Source organism: Pteronotus mesoamericanus, unplaced genomic scaffold, assembly GCF_021234165.1.
Source record: "Pteronotus mesoamericanus isolate MK-2021 breed Mesoamerican mustached bat unplaced genomic scaffold, CSHL_Meso_final contig_182, whole genome shotgun sequence".
NCBI classification, from domain to species: domain Eukaryota; kingdom Metazoa; phylum Chordata; class Mammalia; order Chiroptera; family Mormoopidae; genus Pteronotus; species Pteronotus mesoamericanus.
The window spans coordinates 21,877,082-21,899,199 of record NW_026555078.1 but is presented as its reverse complement, the minus strand read 5'-3'; the positions used below and the strand labels follow the sequence as shown (position 1 = coordinate 21,899,199).

The following is a 22,118-nucleotide window of genomic DNA, read 5'->3' as shown; positions in this document are numbered from 1 at the left end:
TACTGATCTGTTTCTTGGCAGTGCCAAGTTAGCTGGTACTAGGTACTTGCTCTGCCTGGTGGGTGACAAAAATGTCCTTTGCCTAATTTTCCCCTTCATATTTGCTATTACTAATACTTGAATTTTCCAAGGCATATAATACATTTAAAGCTATTCATATCTCAGCCCAACACCAAGTTTGCTAATCAGCTATAAAGGAAAAGAGAGTGACTAAGACATAAAACTGGTATGTTTTTACGAAGAAAAAGCAGGATCAGAAAAAGGGAAGCACCAAGGTAGGATGACACAATGGAATCCCCTAAGCGGGCCAAGTACCGTGTTCCTAGGCTGGAGTGGGAGGAGCAAAAGGTAATCTGAGTCCAGTCAAAATAAAAGGAATCCATGGACATGTAAAAACAGTTGTTTTAATACAGGGATCTCACCACACCCAAGGAGTTCCTCCGGGTCTACTTCTGTTCTATGTGAGTTTGATTCAACAAATAGTATTCCTGCTCATGGTCTCTTCTGAATTCTACATTTTCTAACATCGTACTCCTATCCAGACCCCTCACTGAGGTGGCCACCAGCAAAGAAACTTTGAGTTAAACTTAGTACCAATCTCTTGTTTAAGTTTACTGCTTCCAAGAAAAGGAATTTAAGTGACTCAAGAGAATTTAAGCGACTTCTTTCAAGTCATACACCTAGTAAATGTTAGAGCCAGGATTTGGACCACAGTCTTTTTTGACTATAATATCTAATATCATTTTCACCACATTGCTAGTATTTAAGAAATGAAAGGTTTTGAATAGGAATGGAGTAGGAAGCTCATAACTGATTTCTAAATGTCTTGGCATAACTGATTTCTGAATCTTTATCATACAGCTTGGTTTTCTTTTAAGTCCTAAACTCAAATGAGGGGAGGGGGAAACGCCATTCAAATGTATCCTAAGCGCAAGTTCTATAATATCACCACAGGACATTTCATTACATTAACAACACTGAACAGACCATGATAGAGCCGAATATCTTGCATATCTAGAATCTGGGACCACAATGCCTAAACTAGGGCAGATGCTCAGTAAGCACTTGAATGGATAGTGTTACAGGACAAGGCAAGTCTAGAATAAGTACTACCAAAGGGAGACAGATAGAGGGTCTCATGTCTTAAAGAATCAGGTACAATAGAACTAAAGTTTATTAACCGAACCAATCTTTCTGTCAAAGGTTACTTGGAATACAATTACAGTAACTTTCAGATCTGAAGAACAATTGAAGGGTATCAATGCTCGAAAATTCCAGACCATGGAAAAACTGTTTCTGTTTCTATTGCTCTTTCATGCACTGTGACCTTATCTGGTTTCTCTTCTTGCTAGCAACTTTAACATAAGGTCTTTTCCCCTTTTCCCCCACCCAAACTGGTAATTAGGAAATCTGAAAAAGAGGAGGGAGCCAATAGAGCCAAGAGACTGATAATGTAAACAGGCACAGGAAGAATTATTGCTTCCATTTGTTGAAGGTAACCAAGGCTATGTACACAAATCACAGCAATGAAAGGGCTTCAGAAAAGTTCTCTCTAGCTCCTTTCCTGGTTTCCAGGTTTCAACTGATTGAATACAGCTGCTACTATGCAGTTTAGATACAATGACTTTTAGAGAATAAATTTTTATCAGTCTTGGAGAATTGAGTGATTTAGATGGAGTTCCTTATTTTGATATGCTGAAGTCAAAATGCCAGTATCAGTGAGAACTGGGGGTCTACTCTCCTCCATTACTTAGCCAGACCCTGCCTATCAACAGAAGGATCAGGTAGGCAGGGGTTATTTCTTCCAAAAACGATATAACCCAGATACTCACTTGAAGGTCATCTCTAAAATTGTAGGTCAGGGGCCTGGTGAGATCAACCTCACCCCACGGTTTACCAAATGAAGTCATGACCTAATCACTAATGATGAGTGCCAGTGAATAAAATAGCACACATAAAATAAAATAAGGTCCAGCATAAAGGACGTTAATCATCCCTGAGCTGTTATGGATTTATACAATTCTGTACAAACCAATGGTCATTTCTCTAGGCCATCTGTTTGGCCGGCTCAGACAAACATGTTAGCACTACTTTGCAGGTTCCTTTAATAAGCTAAGGTCAAAGTTTCCTCATCTCCACCTTTCCTTTGGTTCAGAAGAGATGCTAGGGAGGTGGGGAAGGCTATAAATCACTGTATCTACTCTACTGCAAAACCTCAGAAAAGAAAATGTGAGGGCTGTCTGATAAGATTCCAGCATCAGTGACAGACTCACTACCTTAGGGGGATCCCAAGAAACACAAGGGACTCAGAGGAAACTCCCGGCTTAGAACCCTGACAAAGGCCTTTCTAAAATCCCAAGGCCAAATGTCCGCACCCCCCACCCCTCCCTCCTGCCCCGAGAAGACAAGTGGATAAGGCCCAGGACCAGGGCATGTGCCCTAACTGGGAATGGAACTGGCAACCTTTCAGTTCACAGGCTGGTGCTCAGTCCACTGAGCCTCACCAACCAGAGTCATGCTTTATTATTTTAAGAAAGTTAAAAATGAAAAAAAAAATTTGTGCAGTGTATGGAGAAGGTGCTATGACGGATCAAATATGTCAAGAGTGGTTTGTGAAGTTTCTTGATCCTATTGACATTTTGGCCAAATAATTCTTTGCTGTGGAGCTGTCTTATGCACTGCAGGATGTTTAGCAGCACCCCTGGCCTCTACCCACCAGAAGCCAAAGGCGGGGGAGTTAGCCGACATACTCAAAATAGCCAAAACAGTAAAGTTATTGGTGAACATGAAAAATGTGCCTTTTATTTTACAGGAAAACTAAATAGACTTTTTGGCCAACCCAGTATCTGAGGACGGAATGAAAAGATGTGAGTGTGTTATAGACTTTGGAATATATGCATACAAGAAAAAACCCAGACTCTATTAGTGGCTCATCACCCAACATGTGGATTATCTAAGTGTTTCTCTTTCTTTATCTTCTTGCTTGTCCATTTTGAATCTAACTTCCTTCCTTCCTGCCTTCCTTCCTCTCTCTCCCTCCCACCCTCCCTCCCTCCTTTCGTAGCATTTTTACTATAATGGGAGTAGAGAAATAAAGGGGTTAAAATCCTACCCATGCTTCAGCGTCTTCTGAAATGTTAATTTCATGAAAACTTTACTGATACCCAAAATCTCTTCAAGCCTCATTAACCATCCTTTTTATAGGTCTTGGAACCCACTTTTAAATTTAGAATATCATACACACATACACTTTTCTCATCCCTCTTAGATTGGAAGTTCTTTGAAGGCAAGAAAGTGTTTATCTTTCAATTGCCCACAGAGCTTTGCATAATGTCTTTTTTAAAAAATACTTTATTGTTGTCCTATTGCAGTTGTCCCAATTTCCCCCCCTTTGCCCTCCTCTTCCCAGTCTACTCCCTGTTCCCACGGTCAGTCCTCACACTGTTGTCCGTGTCAATGGGTCATTCATACATGTGTTTTGACTAGTCCCTTCCCTTCCTTTCCATCATTATTCCCCTGCCCCCTCCCACCTGGCTGCTGTCAGACTGTCCTATGTTTCCATGCCTCTGATTCTATTGTGCTCATTAGTTTTTGTTCATTAGGTTCCTCTCAGTAAATAAATACACTGAAGTAGATGCCTTCATCATTTTCTCTGAATCAAGGCTTGGACAAGAAGACAAAAGCTATTATCTACCAAAATGAGGTTTGTTAAGTACCTCTTAAGGCAAATTAATCTATTTCATTCCTGACTCCACTGCTAGAATTAAGAATCTACTGCTTTAAGAGTCAAGGGACTAGCAGCAACTTCTGGTCAAGATGGCAGTGTAGGCAGACATGGCTCACCTCTTTGCACAATCACATCAAAATTATACCTAAAAACACAGAACCACCATCACTCAGAACCATCAAAAATCAAGTTGAATGGTAGTCTGACAACCACGGAATTAAAGAACCCACATCCATCCAGACTGGTAGGAGAGGTGCAGACATGGAATGGGCTGGTCCCTCACCCACGTCTGGTGGATAAAAATTTGGAAGGGATATCTGGGCAGTGAGGACTCCCAGCTCCACACTAGGCCCCCTAGCCCAGGGTTTCCATGCCAGGAAGATAAATCCTCCCAACTTCTGGCTGCAAAAACCAGGAGGGACTGAGTCAATGGAAGAAACTGCTGGAGCCCCAGGCAGTTCCTCTTAAAGAACCCACACATGGACTCAACTACTGAGACTTGCTCCCTCTGAGTTCCCGCACTGCAGTTAGCAGCAGCTTTAAAGGCACCAGTGGCATACAGGGAGGAACTGAAGTGTCTGGCATCAAGGTGAGCAGAGTCCCTTTTCTAAACCATCCCCCAACAGAGCCTACAAGTTGGTGTCATATCTGAGATTCCATCAACCTGGCTAACACTGTTTGATCCACCTTGGAGATCCCCAGAGACTCCACCCGCACCCCCCCACCCCCAGCCCCCAGCCTCCAGCCAGGGGCCCACCCAAGCTGCTCTCCCATATAAATGGCTTGTCTAGGCTTATGCTTCACATACAGGTGTGTCCAAGCCGTGGCCTGCAGGCCACATGCTGTCCAGGATGGCAATGAATGCTGCTCAGCACAATATCTCGTAAATTTACTTAAAAGCTTTTTTTTTTTGCTCATCAGTTTTCATTAGTGCTTGTGTATTTAATGTGTGGCCCAAGACAACACTTTCTCCAGTGTGGCCGAGAGATACCAAAAGGTTAGACACCCCTACTTCACTACTCCCTAAATCCTCTCAAACAAGCAACAACTGGCCTCAGTGAGCTCCAGGCCCAGCACCACAAGCAGCCAGCCTGGATTCACAGCTTGGCTTCACCTGGGAAGCTCCAAGCCCAGCACTAACAGCAGCCACCTCAGATTGCTTTATAACTCAGGGAGGGTGCCCCTGGGCAAAACACAGGTAGAGGCACTTTGGTCTGCGCCACCCAGGGAAACTCCAGAGTCTGCGCACCCAGTGGACAGCTGCAGACCATGTTGGAGCACCACCATCCTGCCCCTGCACAGCTAATCCTCCACAGAGGGTAAAGGTTGGTGGTCAGTGGTCATAAAGCCAACCCTTGCAGCTGATTAGCTTAGGTAAATCCCTCCTACTGATCTGTCAATAGCAACCAAGGCTCAACTACCAGAGGAGATTGTACTCAGCCCACATGAAGGGTGCACCTTGAGTACCCAGTGTGGGTGATAGGGGAGGCTTTGCCACTGGACCCTACAGGACACCTACTACATTAGGCCACACTACCAAGACACGGAGTCAAAGCAGTCCTACCTAATACATAGAAACAAACACAGGGAGGCGGCTAAAACAAGGAGACAAAGAAACACGGCCCAAATGAAAAAACAGATCAAAACTCCAGAAAAAGAGTTAAGCAAAATGGAGATAAGCAATCTATCAGATGTAGAGTTCAAAACACTGGTTATAAGGATGCTCAAGGAACTCAGTGAAGACCTCAGCAGCATAAAAAAGACTCAGTCAGAAATGAAGGATATGCAAATTGAAATAAAGAACAATTTGCAGGGAAACAACAGTAAAGTGGATGAAGCCGAGATTCAAATTAATGATTTGGAACATAAGAAAGCAAAAAACAAAGACCAACCAATCATAACAAGAAAAAACAATCCAAAAAAATGAGAGTAGTAGAAACAGCCACTGGAACAACTTCAATTTGAATCATAGGGGTGACAGAAGGAGGAGAGAAAAAGCAAGAAATAGGAAATCCATCTGAACAAATAATGAAAGAAAACTTCCCTAATTTGGTGGAGGAAATAGACATGCAAGTCCAGGAAGGACAGAGTCCCAATTATGATGGATGCAAAGAGGACCACAACAAGACACATCATAATTAAAGTGCCGAAGGTTAAAGATAAAAAGAGAATCTTAAAAGCAGTAAGAGAAAAGAAGTTAGTTACCTGTAGGGGAGTTCCCATAAGACTGTCAGCTGACTTCTCAAAAGAAACTTTCAGGCTACAAGGGATTAGCAAGAAATATTCAAAGTCATGAAATCAGGGACCTACAGCCAAGATTGCTCTACCCAGCAAAGCTATCATTTAGAATCGAAGGGCAGATAAAGAACTTCCCAGACAAGAAAAAAAAAAAAAAACTAAAGGAGTTCATCATGACCAAACCAGTATTATATCAAATATTAAAGAGATTTAAGAAAAAGATCAAAACTATGAACAATAAAAAAGCAAAAACAGATATCCATCAACAACTGAATCTAAAAAACAAACTAAGCAAACAAGAACAACAGAGAGAACCATGGATATAGAGAGTGTTGATGGTTGCCAGATAGAAGGGGACTGTGAGAAAATGGGTGAAGAGGTGAGGGGATTAAGAAGTACCAATGCAAACAAGTGCTGATGGTGTTGTGGAGAATAGGGAACCCTAGTGCACTGTTAGTGGGAATGCAGACTGGTGCAGCCACTGTGGAAAACAGTACGGAATTTCCTAAAAAAACTAATGATGGAACTCCCTTCGGATCTAGCGATTCCACTGTTGGGATTATACCCTAAGAACACCGAAACACCAATTCAAAAGAACCTATGCACCCCTATGTTCATAGCAGTGTCATTTACAATAGCCAAGCACTGGAAATAGCCTAAGTGCCCATCGGTAATTGACTGGATCAAAAAACTGTGCTACAGCCCTGGCTGGTGTGGTTCAGTGGATTGAGTACCAACCTGAGAACCAAAAGGTCACTGGTTCGAGTGCTAGTCAGAGCACATGTCTGGGTTGCAGGCCAGATCTCCAGTTGGGGGAGTGAGAGGCAACTAATCGATGTATCGCTCACACACTGATGTCTCTCTCCCTTTCTCCCTCCCTTCCCCTCGCTCTAAAAATAAATAAATAAGATCTTTACAAAAAAAGAAAAAACTGGTACATTTACACAATGGAATACTACACAGCAGAAAGAAGGAACTCCTATCCTTCATGACAGCATGGATGGAACTGGAGAACATTATGCCAAATTAAACAAGCCAGGCAGTGAAAGACAAGTACCGTATGATCTCACCTATAAGTGGAACCTAATCAACAAAACAAATGAGCAAAAAAGAACCAGAGACATGGAAATAAAGAATAAATTGACAGTGATTAGAAGGGAAGAGGAGGCAGGTAACAGAAGAAGGGGAACATGTACAAAGGACCCATGGCCAAGGACAATGGGGTGGGAATTGTCTTTGGGAGCAGGGGTAGATGGGGTAGTGGAGAGCAATGGAGGGGCGGGAATGGGGACAACTGTAACTGAACAACAATAAAAAAAATAAATTTAAAAAATAAAACAAAAAATAGACATGCTGCAAAAAAAAAAAAAAGGTACAACTAGGTAGTTACAGAATAGTTATTGGGTTGTAAATACAGTATAGGAAACGAAGTAGCCAAAGAACTTATGTGCATAATCCATGGACATGAGCAGTGGTGGGGAGACTGCCTGAGGGAGTGGATGCTGGGTGTGGGGGGCAAAAAGGGGAAAATCCAGACAACAGTAATAGCATAACCAATAAAATATAATTAAAAAAAAACAAAGACTCAAGGGATTAGCCCTGATCAGTGTGGCTCAGTTGGTTGGGTATCATCTCACAAAGCCAAAGATTGCTGGTTCGATTCTTGGTCAGGGCACATACCTGGGTTGCGTACAAGAGAAAACCAATTGATGTTTCTGTCCCTCTTTCTCTCTCCCTTCCCCTCTCTCTAAAAAATAAATAAAATCTTTAAAAAAAGTCAAGGGACTACTCTTTTCCTTGCTGTCTCTAAAAGAGTTGTCTCAACACCCTTTAAGCAATTTCAGAAGGCCCAAGTGAACAATCCCAAGGTCTCCAAGTTTGAAACCATAAAGAGAAGTACAATCAGGGTACTGACAAGACAGAAAGAGCAGTGGCTGTCTCCTGGGGATCATGAACCACTTAAGAGTTAAGAAAAGCCAGATGGGGAGGCCAGTGCTGCTAGTAAAGCTCAAAGAGTTCCACAGACAGCAATGCTTAATTGCGCAAAAAGTCAATTATGCTAAGTTCTTCTTTCATCATCTCCACTTCACATGTGTTTGCAACCAACTACTTGTACCAATTAAAAACAGTTGTTCTAATTACATGGGGAAAAAGCAGGTGCCCAGGCCTAACTCACTGAGAATCAGCACATGTGTAGAAAACGGAGGAGAAACAGAGCATGCACATATGTAGGCCCCTGAAAACGCATTTACAGCTGTTTCCAGAATACTGGCAGTGGGGGTGGATGCAGTGGCTTGGCAGAGAAACTGCATGTTTTGCCCTCCATTCAGGGAAACATTTGTCATGTAACTTCCCCCCTCTTAAACTACAGAGTCAAGAGCAACTTTCATGCAAAAATAACATAACCGACCATTCAGAAGGCACCAGAGAAAGACAGTATCTTGGTCTCTAAGGAGTTTTTCAGAAGTTAAACAGGAGAAAGCTTTCTTAATGAGGAATACCAATCATGAGTGGCTACTAGGTACCCTCACATATGCCTAAAAAGGTAGATATTACTATTGCTATTGTTAATATTCTTATTTTACAGCAATTTTTCCAAAGCATCCAACAAGAACATCAGGAATTTAAATGCAGGCCTACCAACTCAATTACATTATGCTTCTTCCCATAAATAGTAAAGTCTTTGTGTAGAGGCATGTCTCAGGGGAAGTAACTTTATCTGTGAAAACCCTAAAGCCCTTTCCAACAAGAATTAGGGGAATGGGAAGAAGGCAATGAGTATTTTCCAGAGGCACCCAACTCCACCACATGTTGCCAAATCCCTTACTTCCATCCTAAATTACTAGGGAGAAAATGCTTTGGAAATTATGGATCTATGGGCACCGGTCTTACCATACATAGCAATAACAATGTTGCTATGTATAAATAACAAATGCCTACATTTGAAAGCACACAATTTTCAGAAAGTTTCTAAGACTGTTAAATCATCTCATGATTTGAGGCATTGGGGGCAGAGGCAAATTTATAGAAGAAACTGAGGCTCAGACAATTGCTGTTATATAATCTTCCTAGATTGAACCACTAAATCAGCTAGTTAGTAGCAGCATTCGACTTGAAACTAGGTATGATTTTAAGCCTAATGCTCCTTCCAATATACCATACTGACTCTATACATAACTGGTGATCTGTTTATTTTATTTTCAGAATTATCACGTAAGAACAGATGCTCTTCCTACCTACTTCAGTGCCATAAAACATATTCTATTGGGCTTTTTCTTTGCCACAGCAAATTTCCAGTTCTATCCTTTCCTCTAATATTTAAAGATGTTTTTAGAAATAACTCATTATTTGACATCAGCTAAAATAGCAAGCCTAATCTTGCCAGGTAGCAAGTTCTATGATGGGTTTTAGATCCTACTTCTGAAAATGATGTTCTCAGCCCACTAGGAAGCTCAATGACAATTATTTAGACAATTCTTTAAATCAGTACTGTTTATAAAATAAATAAATTTAATCTCTCTGTAGTGTGTGTAGCCAAAAAAACCCCAAAAAATTTCCCCAGTGATTGTCAGTCTTTCTGAACAGAAGGGTGAAGAAGAAAAAGATGCCCTTGCTTTTGGCTCCCACTCAGGACTTCTCTCCATCCAGTTCTCTCAGCGTTTGGCACACACTATGAAGCACACAGCAGGCATTCAATAAATGTTGATAGCCTGTCATCTGATTATGCAATTAAGGCATAGAACAGCACAGCAGTTTCCCTGTCATAGACTGCATTAGTATCTTAGGTTCAATTGGCCTGCCTAGAGAGCAAGCTCAGCCTCATTCCATATTTGTTTAAGCCAAAGAGACAGTAGATTAGATTAGAAATTTTCTGACAGACTTTTTGTCATCTAAGCATTCAAAGACAGAATCCAAGAACTACATCTAGCTTTCATATGTTACGTTTGGCTTGCTGAACCTTGCCGAGTATTTTTTGAACTATGAATTGCCAACATTTAAAAACAGAGAGATTACATATCAAAATGAGAGGTGTTAAGTATCCCCGAAGCCAGGATGAAGGCCAGGGCTGTAAACAGGATTAGTGAAACCCTGCATAAAGAGCAGTTCCACCATCGCGCTGCTCCACCAGCACACAAGGCCAGGAAACTACCCTGTCCCCCAACGCAAGCAGAAGTGTAGGGGTTGCCAGTTGAGAGAGATTTTGGACTGGGAACAATGGGCACAGCTGGGGGTGGGATTAAACAAAAACCTCTGTATAGATGTGAGATCCACAGTTCTATTCCCCTGGCTGGCTCATCATTCAACCACCGGGTATATACACTCCTGATAGAGTTCAAAGATTCCTATTCAGGGCAACTGGCTGATTTCAATAGTAGAAAGAGAACTGACAATGGCCAAAATTGAAAATTCAAAAATATTACGTGTATGTTACAGGAAGAAACTGTTGCATTTTTTTTTAAAAAAAAGCTTTGTATATTATTTAAAATTTATGTACCTGTATTACTTTGACAACAAAAATACAATACTTAACTAAAAAATTAATAAAAGAAATGAAAAAACAACAACAAGGAAGGATAGAAAAAAATATGTGAACAAGAAAAAAAATGTGGGTAAGTTGTCAAAATAGTGGCAGGAAGGCTGAATCCTCAAATGAGCCAAGGTTTGCTAAAAATAATCCAAAAAGGTACTTTGGTTACATGCAGAGCAAGATGATGATCAAAGAGACAGCCTTACTGTGATAGACTGATGATGTAGTGTTAAAGGGTAATACAGAAAAAACAAACCCTTCAACTACCAGTTAGTGAATCTAACAAGAGAGATAATCATAAGGTTCCTATCCTTGTGTACAATGAAAGCCAAGCACCAAGTAGAGGATGCAGATCCAGGACCAACCACAGCCCATGTGGAAACCGGTGGGTTTGTAGCCAACTCTAAGTATGCGTGGTCATGGGTTCTGCGACCTTCAAAAACAGCTTATGTGATCCTCAGTGTACTTTCTGAAACACCATGTAGCGTACTCAATTATCAAGGAACCAAAGATTTTCTCTGGTCTAGTCAGTCTACATCTGTTGAACTTATGCAGTTAATCCTTAAACAGAGGTAGAACAAATCTAGAGGAGTAAAACCAGTACATCTAAGAAATTGGCATCATTTTTTTTTTTAAGTACTGCTAAATAAACTTAGGGTGCTGTCTCTGGAGGAGATAGAAAAGGGAACATGAGAGCTACCTTCAAATGAGTAAAAAGGCTGTGAGGAGGAAAAATGATAATAAGGCCCTTCTCAATAAGCCACCACTCAAGAGAGACTACACAGGGATTCAGAGTAAGGTTTCCAGAAAACTTTCTAATCACTGGAGTTACCTCAGGGCAACAAGCATCTTGTCTTAACAGTGGTTTAAGTTATTTCTCTGTTAAAGTATACTTAATATATACTTTTAATATGTAAATTATAACAAAAAAAATAATGGTGGAGGTGGTTATGTGAATAAAAAATTTTATAGACCCCTGATCTGGGCCTAATACCCATGCAGTCCTTGAACACCTCTGTCATGTTTTCATTTTTGTTCAGTTATGAAAATTTTATTTCTATTGTGACTTACTCTTTGATCATGGTTATTTACTAACTTTTCTTATATTTTTTCATTTGAGGAATTTTTTAGAGAGATTTGGAAATAAGCTTTAAAAATATAGCTTAATTAAGTTTTATGAAGTGAACAGCCTTATAACTAACACCCAGGTCAAGAAATGGAATTTTCCTGGCCATTCAGATGCCCCTGTATGCCTCATTCCAACTACAACCTCTTCTGTCCCCCTAAGTAACCGTTACTCTCACTTCTATATTAATCACTTCTCTGCATTTTAAAACGATTTTATTTATCCAGCTGTGCATTCCTAAGTACTTTAGTTTTGCCTGTTTTTTGTTTTAATATGCCTCTTAGGTTTCTTAAATGATAGGTTTCTTCCTGTCCATCCTTCTTTCTCCATTAGGATATATTTGTTGAAGAACATGTGTGAGACAGTTTCTGACAAGTTTGGACTTTGTGGATTGTATCCTTACAAAACAGTACAAATATGCTCCTTGACCTCTATACTTTCTGTAGATTGAAAGGTGGATCCTGAGGTCTGACCAGATTCAGGTTAGTTTATTTTGCAAGACTATGGGTAGTGCTGTTTTTCATCAGGAGACACATAATGCCTAATTGTCTTTCTTTGTGTAATGTTAGCTGCTGTAGATGTCCAATATCTAGATGCATTAATTCATTGAGGGTTGCTAAATGATTACATTAAAACTCTATAGTTTCTTTTAAAAAATGTCTTTGTTTTATCTACATTTTTGAAGGATATTTTCCCTGGATACAGAATCCTGGACCAGCTGGTTTTAATTCTTTAAGCACTTTAAACATATAATTTTTATTCTGGCTTCCATAATTTGGCCAGCAATCTTATTGTTGCTTATTTATAGGTAATTCATCCTTCTCCACAGGTTGCTTTTGGTCTTTTCATTATCCTTTGTTTTCAATAGTTTGACTTATGATGTGCCTAAGTGTGTTGTATTTATCCTACTTATGGTTACTGAGTTGAGAACTGGTATTTTCATTTGTTTTGGATACTTATCTTCATATGTTGCTTCTGCTCATTTTCTCTCTTATCCCTCTGGGACTATAATTTCACGTTAGATCATCTGTGTTCCACTTGTCTCTTACGTGCTCTGTTTTGTTTTTTCTGTTCTCTTTTCCCATTGTCCTACAGTTTGGTTATCTTTTATTGACTTGTCTTCTATTCAACAAACCTCTCCTCTGTATGTTAAACCCATCCAATAAATTCTTAGCTTTAGATATTTCAGTTTTAGAATGTCTACATGATTTTTTTTCCTAAATAGATTCTACTTCTGTTGAAATTCTCATCTTTTCATCCATTTTGCCCATCTTTTCTTCTATTTTCTTTATCATATTTATATTTAAAGTCCCGGTCTGTTAATTTAAATACCTGCATAAAGTTGTGGGTTGGCTTCTATTGATTTTTTTCTCTCTTGATTACCAGCCACATTTTCATGCCTCATAATTTTTTATTGCATGTTGGGTGTTGAGTATAAAAGAACAGCAAAGACTGGGTTGTCTCCTCCAAATTCATAAGTTGAAGCCCTAACCCTCAATGTGACTGTAGTTGAAGATAGCGCATTTAAGGATGTAATTAAGGTTAAATGAAGTCATAAAGGTAGGATTTTAATCCAATAATTCTGGTGACCTCATAGGTAAAGGAAGGGACACCAGGGAATTTATATGCACAGAGAAAAGGCCATGTGAGAACACAGTGAGAAGCATTCATCTGCAAGCCAAGGAGAGGTCTCAGGAGAAATCAAACTTGCCAGTACCTTGATCTTGGACTCCTAGCTTCCCAAACTTTGAGAAAATACATTTTTGTTTTTAAGTCACCCAGTCTGCAGGATTTTGTTATTGCAGCCTTAGCAGGCTATTTACAAAACTTATTTCCTCCATGTAACATGCACCCACCATACCACTCTTGAGAAAATTAAGATAAACAGCTGATCAACTTCAATCCAATCAGTAGGAAGTAGGTTAGGGCTGGGCTGCTTCTTTAGTCATAATAAGTCTACTTCGTGTTTCAAAGGTAAGACCTGTAGAGTGCTTATGACAGCTCTCTTCCTCTAATTGGAGTCTGTGTCCTAAGTATCAAGAGACGGCCGGATATTTCACCTTTCTTGTCCAGCCCCATTCTTGAGTGCAGTCCTCTTCGGCTTTTGATGAAAAGTCTGGCAAGTCTTTGTTCTTCTTTGGTCAAAATGTTCTGTCCTTTGGAGGTTTTAAACTTTGCTCTTTATCCTCCTTTCCCATGTAGGTTCAAAACCTGGTCAATGCTCTGTGGGGCGAGCCCCCTCACAGGGGATTGTCTCCTAAGCATTGTATTGGGTTGGCCAAAATGTTCATTTGTTTTTTTCTATAAAATGGTTTTAGTAGTGCTTACTTGTCTTTAACTTCATTCAAAACAATTTTGTTAGATTGTATTGTGACAGCTGTCATATCAGCGTGCATTTAAAAAACAAAAATCAAAATTGGTGAATTTTTGTGTAGCCATTTTAACATTGAAGATGGAAGAAAATATGCAACATTTTTGTCATATTATGCTCTATTATTTCAAGAAAGGTAAAATTCCAACTGAAACACAATAAAAGATTTGTGCAGTGTATGGAGAAGGTGTTGTGACTGACTGAACATGTCAAAAGCGGTTTGCGAAGTTTTGTGCTGGAGATTTCTCATTGGATGATGCTCCACAGTTGGGCTGACCAGTTAAAGTTGATAGCAATCAAATCAAGGCATTGAGAGCAATTAACGTTCCACCATGTGGGAGACAACCGACATACTCAATATATCCAAATCATTAAAGTTACTGGTGAAAAAGAAAAATGTTATCTTTTATTTTATGGATAAAACTAAACAGGCTTTTTGGCCAACCCAATAATACTGTGGGAGTTTCATTTTGCCTTTCCAGCCCAGACCCCTACCTGCCAGTGCAACCCCCGCACTAACCAAATGTGGCCATCAAAAACTGATTTCTTTTCACTCTAGCCAAGTCTATTCATGGCAGCCCCATCTATAGCCTGTGCACTGATGTCCCTAGGAAAGAAAAGGGCCAGCGCCTTGTGTTCAGCTAGGAAGGGCTCTTCTTCCCTCTTTAGAACTTTAGTTCTTCTAGCACAGTTCTAGCTCTCTGATATTCTAAATCTGGCTTTTGTAATTTGATTTTGTAGTTATTGTAGTGGGGAACTACTTTCTACACCCTATGTGAAATCTTAAGTCTAATTTGTTCTTTTTTGAATAAAAATTTTACATCATTCCTTTTTCCTCCTTGGAATATTTCTACTTTACCCCTTAAAATTTCAACATAATTTTTTTAATGAAAACTCTGTCATAGTTTCACCAACAAAAATGTAAATACAAATTTAAATTTTTCCTTATTTACTGCGACTTTAAGGTTCTAACTATTAAAATTTTTGTCTTGGATTCAAGTTAACATTATAATTATTACTGGAACACAACTGATCAAAACAAATAAACCTCTATAAAAACTTGTTACATATAAACAGAATATATTTGTTATAAATTCATAAGAAGATAAGGGAGAAAATAGGAGGGGTTAATTATAGCTCTGTGATTAAAGAATGTTTCAGATATTTTGGCACCTTGTCATTTTTTATACCTCAAGGCAATGCACCATGCTAAGGTTCAAAGAGTCAGAAATTTGTGGAGTACTTTTGGTTTCCTGTTTGTTCTTGTTGTTGTTTCGTTTTTGTGTTCCTATAAAGTAAGAGAAGGACAAAGGGAAAGGGGAGGTAGAAAAGGAAAAGTGGTCCCTTCTTAGGAATGCTGATTTTATGGAAGAATACATAAGGAATTTAAGAATCTAGAAATGGATTCCTTGAAGCTATTTGTGTCCATACAACCACTGGGAGGTCCAGGTACCCATTCCCAGTTTTAATATTGGAATGCTAACTCAGCTATCAGGTCCCTGCCCATCTAGAGACTACACACTCATCTACTGACAAAGTCAGCTGAACAGTAAGTCTATACCCTATGTAAGAATAGAAATCAACAGGAAGAGGGAAATATCAGCAATACTATCATTAATTCTTTCCTCCTTCTGTTTATACAAATATGAAAAAGATTCCATAGAACAGTCCTGGGAAAAAGGGATTACCCACTTCCTATTTTAAAGACATGTTGACTTAATAATTAAAAGCTTTTCAAGATCTGGTAAAAGATACAATTAAGCCCAAAGATTATTTCTCAGCTAATCAACCTAGAATTTATGGGGGACAGGAGGCTTAATGCAGAACTACCTCTCGTGCTACAACATCACTTTTTGGTTCAAAGGGAATGTGATTTACTCATGCTTTCCAAATTCCAAAGGGGAAGAAGCCTTTTACAGCGTGTTTAGTAACTAGACCACAGCAAGAGGATAGTTACACCAAAGGTGGTCCTCAACAAGTTTTGAAAGGCAAATATAGGTAACAATATTGTTAATTCAGCAACAGGTAAGCCAACAACTTCCCTAAACTGAGCACTAGACACATTCTGTACAATATTACACTTGGCATAGTCCTCTATAATTTTCCCAATGCTCATTGTCCAGTTTGATATCATGTATAACCCAGAGCAGGTGTCTGTATTAAGCTGTCCTGAGAATAAAAAAATATACATTTTTCTACCAATAGAAAGCAACCAGTGTTAACATGTAACTAAGCAAGTGAGGTCACTATTATCAAGAATGAAGAATGATCTGCCCTGGCCAGGTAGCTCAGTTGGTTAGAAGCACTGTTCCAATGAGCCAAGGTTTTGAGTTTGACCCCTGGTCAGGATTCAAGAATACAAGAATCAACCAATGAATGCATAAATAAGTAGAAGAACAAATAGACTTTTCTCTCTCCCTCAAATCAATAAAAATCTAAAACACATATTTTAAAAAAAAGAATGATCCATGCTATTTGAAACGTCAGCTGGCCTAGGTCCAAATTTGTGGAAAGCTGTAGGTTTTTTCAAAATATTTGTAGAGCAAATGCAGAATTATTTGCTCCTAATTTCTTTGATGTCTAGGTCAGCCAAACCCCAGGGAATGCATCTATCAGGCAATAAAGAAAATTTCACTTTAGTTAACATCATCAGGGAGGCCAAACGAAGAGGCCCTAACAAGTATTTGTAGAGTAATATGCAGGAACATGCAGATGGATAATAAGGAAAACCCTGTAAAAGATAAAAAATCCCAGGTGTGAAATTGGAGAGAGAAAAATGGACATAAAGGGGATCTATGAAGTCTAAAGAAATTTATAGAAGGAAAAAAACTGAGCATCATTATGTCAGATATAGTTATATATGAGGTTATAGTTCAATCTTGGCTTCTAATTTTTATTTTAAAATTTCCTCTGGTTACTTTTCTGATAAACTTATGTTGAAAGAGAAGTATCTTCCTCTATTGCTACAGATCTATCCTTTCAGAGCACAGCATGCCAAACATCAGTCAATAGAGCCAACATCAGCAGTAGGTTCATACTGGGGATATACTCACCTGCTTCTGGATCTGCAGGGATTTTCCACATGTACAGATTGAAGTCATCAGAGCCTGAAAGGATATACTGTAGGGACAAAAAATTTATTATTTATATATTAACTGATTGATAATATATTTATATTTATTTACCTATACAGAGATTTTTAAAAAACAAAACAAATGGAGATATATTCTTAAGGCACCACACAGCAAACACCCTCTTGAAAGTATTTACAAATCAAAAAGTTCCTTGGCTAAAACTTAGCAACAAACCAACCTTATTCAAAATGGGCAAAGGACTTGATCAGACATTTCTCCAAAGAAAATATACAAATGACCAATAAACACATGAAAAGATGCTCAACATCACTAATCATTAGAGAAATAAATATCAACACCACAATAAGATACTATTTCATACCCATTAAAATGGCTATTACAAAAAACAGGCAGAAAACAAGTGTTGGTGAGGAGGTAGAGAAATTGGAATCCTTGTACATTGCTGGTGGAAATACATAATGGTGCACCCACTGCGGAACACAGTATGGCAGTTTCTCAAAAAGTTAAACATATAACTACCATATGACCCAGCAGTCTTTGGTAGGTATATATCAGAGAATTGAAAGCAATGACTCGAGACATCTGTACAACAATATTTATAAAAGAATGCTCACAATAGCCAAAAAGTGGAAAAAACCCAAATGTCCACCAATGAATGAATGAACAAAATGTGATATATACATACAATGGAATGTTATTCAACATTAAAAAGTAAATTCTGACATATACTACAATATGGGTGAATTTTAAAGATAGAAAGCTAAATGAAAGAAGCTACATATGAAAGCAAATATTGTATGATTCAACTTCTGTGAGGTCCCTAGAGTAGTCTAATTCAGAGACAGACAGAACGCTGACTCCCAAGGACTGGAGGGAGGGAAGCATAGGGAGCCACTGTTCAGTGGGTATGGACTCCCAGTTTGGGAAGATGAAACACCTCCGGAGGTGGATGGTGGTGACGGTGACACAACAATGCAAATGCATTTAATGCCGCAGAACTGTACACTTAAAAATGGTTACCATGGAAAGTTTTATGTTATGTATATTTTACCACAATTTTTCAAAACAAAAATGTTTAAATACAGAAAAAATAATTTAAGAGCTTCCTGAAGATCTTTTATGCAAGGCCAAGCATCCTAAACTTACCTGCTGTCAGCTGACATCTTTCAACAGGAAGCCACTGCCAACCTAGCCACAAGTGAGTGCTAGGGACATAAGCACTTTATGTGGTGGCTTCTAGTTGCTTTATCACAAAAAGATAGGACACTAAACCAGCTGTATTCTAATTAGGACTAAAAAACACTAACAGCAACAGTGAGCAATTCTGAGAGCTTATTTATTTCCAAAGATGAACTAAAGTGTTTTACTTTAAGTTGAGGTCAGCATTACTAACTGCCTTTTGGCCCCATCTGCTTATTTCCCGAGAAAAAGAAAGGCCTATATTTTTCTAAAAATACTTTCTTAAGAATGACACTGAACAATTTCAAAAAGTGTAAGTCCAACATATACACAACCTCATGCTTAATGTAAATACTTTACTAATACTTTGCAATCATGAAAAATCATTTACCAGTCTGCAAGATACATGAGAAAGGAGGTGGAAAAAAAAATGCATGTTTAAAGATGATGACAATTTTGTTCATAGGACTCAGGGCAAAAAGAACTGGGTTAAGTTTCCTCATATGGTCACTATCTCCTATGGTCTGAATGTATCCCCCTCCAAATTCACATGTTGAAATCCTAATGCCCAATGTAATGTTATCAGGTGAGACCTTTGGGAGATTATTAGGTCATGAGGGTGGAGCCCTCATGAATGGGATTAGCACTCTTATAAGGAAAACCCAACAGAGCCCTCTAGCCCCCTTCTATCATGTGAGGAAATAGAGAGAAGTCAGCCCAGCCAAGCTGCCACCCTGGCCTGGGGCATCCAGCCCCTGGAACTGTGAGAAAGAAATTACTATTGTTTATAAGCCATCTAGTCTGTGGTGTTTTGTTATAGCGGCCAGAACATACTAAGACACACTCCTTAGGCTCATTTAATTCTAAGATTCTATGATCACTCTGTGAAGGAATGGTCGAAGCCAGATCAGAGCTGAAAGTCCCTAAGCTGCTAGCCCATGGTTACTTGATAAATCACTACATAAATACGTTCAAGGCAAGGAAACTCAAAGACTAACCCTGTTATACTTCATTTAAAAAATTTCCTTAACAACAACAAAAAACCTCCACTTGATTAAAAAAAGCGAGCAAAGGACTTGAGACATTTTTCCAAAAAAGAAATATATAATGGCTATATATAAATGGCCAATAAGCACATGAAAAGATGCTTAACATCACTAATCATTAAAAAAATGCCTATCAAAACCACAATGAACTACCACCTCATACTCATCAGGAAAAAAAAAATTGTGTAGCTCAGCTGGTTGGAGCATCTTCTTGATAGGTCAAGGTTGTGGGTTCAATCCCCAGTCAGGGCACATATGAGAACGAACCAATGAATGCATAAATAAGTGAAACAACAAATCAATCAATCTCTCTCTCTCAAATCAATGAACTTCCAAAATAAATTATAAAAACAATAAAAACAAAACAAAACAAAGTAGTTTCTCAAAGAATTCTCTAAGAGATAGTTTTATACCTTTGTTCAGAGTAGCATTATAACACAAGAGTCAAAACGTGAAAGCAACTCTTATGTCCGTCAACAGATGAAATGTATAAAGAAAATGTGGTCTATACATACAGTGGAATATTATTCAGCCTTAAGAAGGAGGGAAATTCTGCTACACACCATAACATGGATGAACCTTGAGCATTATGCTAAGCAAAATAAAAGTCACAAAGAGGCAAATACCGCACAAGTGCACTTAGGAGGTTCCTAGAGTAGTCAAATTCAGAGAGGCTGAAAGTAGAATCATGGTTGCCAAGAGCTGGGGGTAGGGTAGGGAGGGGCGTTCATATTTAATGTTACAGAGTTTCAGTTTTACAAGATGAAAAACTTCTGGAGATGGATGGTGGTGATGGTTATACAACAATGTGAATGTACTCAATACCATGAAACTGAACACTTAAAAATTTTTCCCCATGCAATTGACAACACTACCCCGGTTGAAGTTAGGAAGCTGAAATTCCGAAGCCCATGGGCTTTCCTCTGACAGCCAGTTTGGCAAAACCACCTACTAGTCGAGGGAAAAGATTAATTTTAACTAACCAAGCACTTATGCACCAGGCACTTTGAGGCTTACAATAATATATAATGTAATACCCGAGTTCCCAAGGAGCTTATATCAAGTAGAAAATATGCATGTAGGTACACAACTACCATGCTACAAAGAAGAAATCACTAGGTGCTTTTATGAGAAATAAGGTGCCTAGTGATTCATGACAGAGGCAAGGCAAGATACGAGCACTGAGCCAGCCTCGGGTAAAGGTGGCAAAAGGACCCAATATAAAGCAATGGTGACCAGTTAGCTAATGTTTTAACAGAGTAGAAGGTATGGTGTAGCTCACTCCTTGATGCCTTTTCATGTCCCTCAGGTCTTACTGCTCTGCATGTTCCCCACAATCTCTAACTGCCAGTACCCAGGTCTCTTTATCCCAAGGTTTCTCCATAGCCTAGGAGGCTGCTCTAGAGAATGAACATTCCTCGGGATCAGGCTCAACCAATGACTGAGTATCCAACCAATATCCCAGCTGCCTTCTCCCAGGTGGAATAGCTCTGAAGTGCATCTTCTATATTCCACCTCCTCAAGATCAAACTCCAATTGCCCCCAGTTGTAGTTGGCTCACTAAATCACCCTTCCTTTCCCTACCTTTCTCATTTGTCCATTTCTCTACTATTTCCCACATTTCCAAATAGACTACTTGCATCTGAAACTGAAACCAAATTAAGACACATGGGCAGGGGGTGGGGAGGAGGAGGGGGAAACAGAACACAAAACTGTCCACTAATAATTTATATATACACATATATGATAAATAATATATTTATTATTCAACAGCTCAACATTTCATGCTCTATGTTTAAAAGAGGCGATAAAACTTCTTATAGAATTCCTGCCACCCTGTCCCCAAATTAAACAAATACATATTAAAAAAGAGTGAGCCAAGGGTGGGCTTTATCAGAGGTTTTACTATCTCATTGTGAAGGGTCAGCGCTTTCCTAGTCAGCTGTTCAGCATGAAAAAAGGTAAAAGGGAACTGACTCCCAAATGGAACGCTGACTCAGAAGACTGCCTTAGAAGGAAGAAAACTCCCACAGAGTTAACGCCTCTTGGAGTTAATATGACAGCTCCTAAAATATGTAGAAAATGCATACAATGTCCAGGCTTCCTCTCAAGGATAAGGACAACTCTTCACCCTCTCTTCCTCTTGAACTACCACAAGGGAACAGTTTGGAATGATTTCCAAGGAGAGGATCTTGAGCCACTGCTGTCTAGTCAGACATTTAAGTGTTTACACACTAGAATCACAAAATTGCCCTGAGGACTTCATTTATGACATTTTGTGGTTGCCTGCTGGGCCCCTTCCAGTATTCCAAGTTGGCTTCCCAGGATACTGCTGACTGGGGGAGACTGAAATAAATGAATCTGTTCCTTTATTCATTAAACAAATGTTTATCAAATGTGAATTACATGCTGGGCATTATTCCAGGAAAAGATATAGGTGATCAAAAAAGATCTTGTCCCTACATTCATGAAGCTTAACTTACATTTTAATAGGTGGAAAGAGGAAAAGAATTATATACAATATATAATGTGAGTGAAGTGAGTAGAGTAAAAATAAAAAGAATGTGTACGTGTCCAGTGGTGGTAAGTGGTATAGAGAAAAATTAAACAGGTTAGGGCATAGAGGGAGTGCAGGAGTGGTTAATTTCCATTTTTTGGTGGGGTTTTTTTTTTTAAAGATTTTATTTATTTATTTTTAGAGAAAGAAGAAGGGAGGGAGAACCATCGACTGGTTGCCTCTTGTACACCCCCAACTGGGACCTGGCCCTCAACCCAGGCATGTGCCCTGACCGGGAATTGACCTGGAGA

The 22,118-nt window shown here is 39.1% G+C and overlaps 1 protein-coding gene across 4 annotated transcripts in view; it reads right to left on the bottom strand.

The window, feature by feature from the left end:
- Positions 1-22,118, bottom strand: part of DCAF5 (DDB1 and CUL4 associated factor 5) — a 99,291-nt gene that overhangs the window by 12,220 nt on the left and 64,953 nt on the right. For all 4 annotated transcript variants that reach the window (XM_054567377.1, XM_054567374.1, XM_054567375.1 and 1 more), the window contains one exon: positions 17,044-17,110. In XM_054567377.1, the coding sequence (XP_054423352.1) occupies positions 17,044-17,110 (67 nt within the window). The remainder of the gene's footprint in view (positions 1-17,043; positions 17,111-22,118) is intronic.